The sequence below is a fragment of the Rhizophagus irregularis genome, chromosome 17, assembly GCF_026210795.1.
Source record: "Rhizophagus irregularis chromosome 17, complete sequence".
Classification (NCBI taxonomy): domain Eukaryota; kingdom Fungi; phylum Glomeromycota; class Glomeromycetes; order Glomerales; family Glomeraceae; genus Rhizophagus; species Rhizophagus irregularis.
Genome location: NC_089445.1, coordinates 2,909,686 through 2,916,512, shown reverse-complemented (window position 1 = coordinate 2,916,512; position 6,827 = coordinate 2,909,686). Strand labels below are relative to the sequence as shown.

The 6,827-nt window shown below is 26.6% G+C and overlaps 2 protein-coding genes across 2 annotated transcripts; both read left to right on the top strand.

Moving 5' to 3' along the window:
* Positions 1 to 655: 655 nt before the first annotated feature.
* Positions 656 to 2,149, top strand: OCT59_009347 (uncharacterized protein; the record flags this gene model as incomplete). The annotated part of the gene is made up of 2 exons (XM_066133483.1): positions 656 to 912; positions 991 to 2,149. The coding sequence occupies 2 exons, from the start codon at positions 656 to 658 to the stop codon at positions 2,147 to 2,149; spliced, it is 1,416 nt and encodes a 471-aa protein (XP_065999919.1).
* A 1,856-nt stretch (positions 2,150 to 4,005) lies between these two features.
* On the top strand, positions 4,006 to 4,541 carry OCT59_009346 (uncharacterized protein). Its single transcript, XM_025317066.2, has 2 exons — positions 4,006 to 4,128; positions 4,217 to 4,541. The coding sequence occupies exons 1-2, from the start codon at positions 4,077 to 4,079 to the stop codon at positions 4,357 to 4,359; spliced, it is 195 nt and encodes a 64-aa protein (XP_025179138.1). The 5' UTR covers positions 4,006 to 4,076; the 3' UTR covers positions 4,360 to 4,541.
* Positions 4,542 to 6,827: the final 2,286 nt, after the last annotated feature.

The window sequence follows — 6,827 nt, the reverse complement described above, 5'->3', positions numbered from 1 at the left end:
TAATTTTATTCTTTCGGTTCAAAATTTAATAGCATCACTTGTTAATGTGTTAGTGGGTGTGAACAGTTGATTAGCTGGTTCACATCAGCTGCTATTTGTCGAGTTATTCCTTAAATAGCTTTTTTCAGTTGTCTTTTTATAAACCCTTTCCTACGACTTTATCTTCTAATGTATTGTATATTTATTTCTTTTCATTGCTCGCTTTATTAATTGGTTGAATATTTCTTATATTTTTTCATGATTATATATTTTTAAATTAAATTAACTTTTAAAAAATAAATAAAAATTAATTTTTAATCGTTAAATGTGCTGTAATAATAGAACAACATAGTGCCAATTAACTTGTGGCTGATCGGCATAAAACTTTCTAAATATTTTATCAATTTATTTTGTTAGGATAATACCCGTGATGAAATAGTTCGAGATCATCTCTGCGGCTGAATTTTAGTCGCAGATTTACTGCGCATTTTGCGATAAACAATAGAAATTGAAACAATGGTGATCGGCAGGTAACATACAATATAAAGGGATTTAATTTCTTTTTCATAATAATAATGTCTCTTATTTTAGTACATATAAAAATTTCATTTTTTTTGAACCGAAAAATAATTATTTAAATTTAAATAACGTACCTTATATTGTAAAATCGAAAAAAATGTCTTGCCAAACTTTATCTGACACACTTTTAAGGGACATTAGCAATCTTTATGATAAGGCTGATGATTATAATGTAAAAATACAAGTTGGGGAAGAGTCCAAAATGGAAGTATTTAAAGCACATTCAGTTATTTTGCGTGCTAGGTCAAATTACTTTCGCACCGCATTTTCTTCAGATTGGGCTAAAAAAGAAGGTGACTTTTACATCTTTAAGAAACCAAATGTATCCGGAATTATATTCCGAATAATATTGAAGTAAGTATATTAATAATAGATTAATTAATTTTGAACCTATAACATATTTTAAAAGTAATTTTTATTTTTTTTATTTAGATATATTTATACTGGAACAATCGCGTTAGATGCAACTAATGTAGAAAATAATTTTATTGAATTACTAATTGCGGCAGATGAGATGAACCTTTATGAGCTTGTTGAACACCTTCAGCAACATATCATTGACTTGAATCATTCGAATAATGATTGGATTAAACAAAATGGTATTAAACTCTTCATTACTATTTTTCGTCATAAAGGAGTTTTTTCAAAGCTTGAAGAATTGTGTAATAAAATTATGAGTCAAGAACCAAAATTGTTGATTGGTTCTAATGAGTTTTGGGGACTAGATGATGATGCTTTACTTTCAATTATTCAACGTGATAATCTAAATATGAAAGAAATTGTAATTTGGGAGAACTTAATAAAATGGGGCATTGCAAAGAATTCTACTCTTAATTCTGATATGACAACTTGGAGTATTAATGAATATAAGACTTTAAAGGAAACTCTATCAACATTTATTCAGCATATTCGATTTTTTCAAATGACACCACAAGAATATTATTATAAAGTCCGTCCTTTAGGTAAATTGCTTCCTAAAGAACTTGAAGAAGATTTAAATTTATATTATATTGTTCCAGATTGCAAATTGGCCACAAAAGTTCTTCCACCTAGAAAATCTCAGTATATATTTGGTTCATCCATTTTTAAGGGAACTCATTTTAACCTTATTTCATACTGGATTGATGGTGGACAAGAACAATTGCCAAATGTACTTGAAAATGGCCAATATAAATATAATTTACTTTTATGTGGAAGTAAAGATGGATTTGGTGTAGATGATTTTAAATTAAAGTGTAATAATAAAGGAGCTACAATTGTTATAATTAAATTAAAAAATTCGGACAAGATTATTGGAGGATATAATCCAATAGGATGGTGCGCAACTAGCAAATATTTTAATACTGATAGGAGTTTTATTTTTTCATTTTATTTAAATAATTTAAAACCAACTACAATTATATTAAGCAGAGTTAAAAACTATGACTATGCAATTTCAGATAGTGATCATACTAAAAATCAAGGATTTGGCCGTGGAGATTTACATATATTTCAAAAAAGTTGTAAATTAGTAAATTATTTTGTTAAAATTCATGATTCAGAAAATTTTGAAATTGATGATTATGAAGTTTTTCAAGTTATGAAAAATTAATATTTTTATTATATGTGAATTGTTTATATTATATTGTTGAAAGTTAATAATTTTGTCATCAATTTTTTATTTGAATTTTTTTTATTTTTTGAACTTGGAAAATATTTACATTTTATTGCTTCTTTTGACTTTTTTTGGCATGGAAAAAGTATCTATATTAGTTACAGGACCTTCATAGTCATTCAGTTCTGTGGCTGATATAGCTCACCATCCAATAAAAGTGCGTAACTTTTAATCACGCTGTATACGCTGTATTTTCATTGATTACGCATCATAAATAAACTTTTCTATTTACATTACCCTTTAAATAGGTAATTTAATATAATTATATCAATTATATGATATCAAACTGAAATTGTTAAATATCCTGTACTATATAATGTTAATTATTACGTATGATAAAATACAAGCTTATTATATATATCAAACATTACTAATGATTTTTTTGCAAAATAACAAAGAAAGGGCTCAGAGAATTCCGTATCAAATAAACTTTGCATATATAATACAATACTGTATATAGTTTGTAATCAAACCGATTATTAAATTTACTTATACAAAATGATTATTACAAGTATTTCTAAGGAAAAAATAATTTATTCTTTATATTTGCGACATATCTGATATGGATTTTTTGAAACAGTAAAGAATATTAGAAGAATAACTAAATAAAATATATTATTCTAGTGTGGAAGAATAGTGTAAATTTCAATCAATTTGTATGTTTATTCATTTGGGTTAAATCAGTCAAGAATATCTTAAGAAACCAAGAAGATAAAATAGATTACAAATTTATAATAATAATAGTAGTACTGTAGTAGTAATAAATACTTTCTGTATAATTAGTATGATTTTCATATTATTTAATGTTATAATTCATAAAAATACTTGAAATAAAAAATTGAATTTTATTCGTTAAATAGGTTTATATATTGAAATGTTTCATCGGTACACGAAATTTTTGTATTTTACATAAATGTTTTATAATCTTTGTTTATAGTTTGTTAAACTGCTAAAAATTTACAATATATTATTAATCATTCTACCATGAAAATATTTCTTTAGTATTCTATAAAAGGTTAATACATCAGGTTGATCATTTTAAAAATTACCCAATGGAAATTCCTACGATATATGATAATCTTAAAAAGTTTCAAACATAAAATGTCAACAACTTTCCAAACTTGATGTTAGTGGCTATGAAAATTAATACAATTATCGTCCTCTTCAAAGTACATATTACGCGTTGATACTACAGTATGTTGATGTGGCTGTAAAGTGAATAATTAGATAAAAGAAATGAGTTACTTAGTTACTAACTTACTATTTTGAACAATATAAAGTATATATATTTTTATTTATTTATTCTTTTTTTAAAACAGAAAACATCTATTTTCACATTATTAATTTAAAGTGGCACTGTTCATTTAGATTGTGGCGCAATATAAAATACGTGGCAAAATACTCTCATACGATAATAAAAAAATGATTTTAACAAATAATTGCGGCTAAAAATAATTATTAACATCAAAATCTCGTATTTTCTCATTATTAATTTAAAGTGGCTTCTCTTCAATTGTAAATTTTAACATGTCATAATGTAGAAACTTGTTAAAAATACTCTTGTACGTCTTTACTTCGCCCTCATTAATAACTCAATTTTACAAATAATCGCGGCTAAAAGCTCTTCAATAGTAAATTTTAACATAGCTATGGCGCAATATAGAAAAACGTGGCAAAAATATTCTTGTATATACACCTCCTTTATTTCTCCTTTATTGATTCATGAAATAATTTTAAATAATGTTTTTATAAAAATTTTCTTATATAAAGTATAAACACTTTGAGAAAAAGGTGAAAAAATTTCTTTAAACAAATTAATAAACAACGAATTAAAAATTATATATATTAAAAATACAAATCAATAATGAAATTCAAATACTTATTGCTAATTTTCGCCTTTACTATTGTTTTAGCGGGTAAATAAATCATCACTTTAAAAATAAATTTTCTTTTTTTATTCATATTAATATTAAGGGTTCTTTTAATGATAATTTAAATTCGCAGATGCAGCACCGGGGATATTGAAACGTCATTGGTCCCCTATTTGGAAACGTGACGCGGACGCAGAAGCCATACCCGCAATAATAGAGAAACATGGGCCGAACGGAGAAGTCCTATGGGCTGACGACCCATCTGTATTATGGTAACGCGGACGCAGAAGCATTGGCGGCATCGTCATTGAAACGTGATGCGTTATAAACGGATTATTAATCGTGATGCAGACGCAGTACAATTATTGATCTTTGCTAGATATGTAACGATTCCATACTAAAATAAAATATATATTTTTTTGATTATCGATAAATAAAATCTCATGTTTGCTTACTAATTAAGTCGGTAGTGTGCTTTTTTAATGATATTATCATGTCTGATGATATTTTTACGTAATCACAGTATGTCATGACTTACCTTATGATTATTGAGTGAAATTTTTTAGTTGAATTATTTTTTAATAACATTTTATGACAATTTTTTCTACTTTTAGAATTGCGAAAAAAATTGTAGAAAATTATTTAATGACTGAAATTACTTTATTAACTTCATTCCTAAAAACATTCTTCATGAATTTTTACAATATTTATGTTCATATCAAAAACGTTTTGTTGGTTATAATGATCATTGATTCACCACATGCTTTTTCACGAAATGTTTCGATATTTTAAGAAAATCAAAATCGAACGCACAAATAGTAGCTGTGCCACAGTTTTTTAACGTTTTATGGTAAATCATTTTATGAACACTACAATATAAATTTGCAAATCACACAAGAATCACACTCTAACTAGCTTTGCTTCAAGAAATAGGACTTATTATAAGTAAGTATTTAAGGTGGATATTTTTCGATAATATTTATTATTAATTTTAATAAAGTATATTTATGGTATTGTATTTATTTTGTGACGACAATAATTACAAGAAATTTTAACAACTACCAAGAATCAGTATTCCAACAGTACACAGAATTCTTAAAAATGAATTCGTTACGCATTTCCGTTTTTGATAACATTTACGACAAATAAGAAGAAGAAAATTTTTAGTGGTTCTGATATGAAAGTTGGTTAATTATATCATCATAATTTTATGATTAGTATTGACATGCATTAATCTATTTTATTTTAGATTTTACAAGAAATTATTATTTAAAAAGAATATCTTAATTATTACTTGAATGAAATTGTTAGAGATGATTAATACCAGGAAAGAGGAAATGTTGTGGAATAACAAAAAAGAAGGTTAAATATGTGTATTTTATTGTAAAATTGTTAAAAAAATTGTAAATTGTAATCAATCTTATTATTCTTTATAAATCTATTTGGAAAAAGCTGCATAAGAAAGGAATAAATTGCTAAAAGCTGATTATATTTATCACGTACTTTATGGATATTATGAACCATTAACAGTTAAAAGCAACTTATTTCTAGTGTTACGTTTACACGTGATTTTAATTTTTTTTTTAGACGATTATCAATTATGATTGATAAAAATATCAAAGCGAATATAATATATAAACATTATCTAATTTAATAAAAATTTAAATTTCTCACGTTAGGTTTGGTTGCTTGGATTTAGAGCTTGCACTCGCACTCATGTAACTCGAGTTGACTCGAGTTGAACTCGCACTCGAGTCAGAAATTTCTTGACTCGAGTCAACCGGGATCACGTGGTTGATAGCAGTGATGGCAAATGACTAGGTCATTTGCCCATTTTGAGATGACCCCCAAATGACCTTCGAATGACCTAGTCATTTGGGTCATTTGTCATTTGAGTCATTTAAAATTAATGCTTTATAATTCAGGCCAAGACAATGATGCCGGCCAGAATTATGAACTTGTGAAAATTTTATCCATGAAATAGTGAAATTGTATAAATAATTCTGGCCAGAATTATGATGTAATTTTTAAATGACTAGGTCATTTGTCATTTAATGTTGAAATGACCCAAATGACACGTGACCAGTCATCTGAGTCATTTGAGGTCATTTGGGTCACTGGCCAACACTGGTTGATAGTGCCGGCTGAACCCTATTTGTAATTCCTGCCGGCACTATGACTATAACGTCCTGGGTAAAATTATGGATAAGTTTTTTGGCCCGCACTTTAACTTTGACTCGAGTCCTGGACTCGAGTACTCTTTGAGTCAAAAAAATTCTTGACTCGTTTTACTCGAGTTAACTTATTCTGACTCGAGTCCAAGCTCTGGATTGATGATTCTTTTAAAAATAATCTCTATTATATAATAAAGAATGATTTAGAACTAAGTGATTAAGGACAAAATGATTTATAACTTTATAGAGGGAAGTAGATCTTGTCTGCTTCTTTCTAGGTGTTTTTTAAATTTATGTAACTATTTCGTTTGATTTGTTCGATTTGTTTATAAATAATAATCGCGTTACTGTTTAAAAAAAAAATGATTTATAACTCGCAAAAGATATACACGAAGCGAACTTAATTGTACAGGAGCAATCAAGCGTTCGGTAAATTTCTGGAAGTTTTAATTACCTTTTTTTATTTTTATTATTAGTATTTATTGAAATTTATTATATGATTTATTACCAGATTTTTTGGTTATTAATAAACGTTGATATTTTTTATAAAAGGAAAATTTTAATATTAGG

Coding starts and splice junctions, on each gene's coding strand:
- OCT59_009346 (XM_025317066.2), top strand. CDS start 4,077: ATGAAATTCAAATACTTATTGCTAATTTTCGCCTTTACTATTGTTTTA. Junction 4,129..4,216: donor CTTTACTATTGTTTTAGCGG/GTAAATAAATCA, acceptor TTAAATTCGCAG/ATGCAGCACCGGGGATATTG.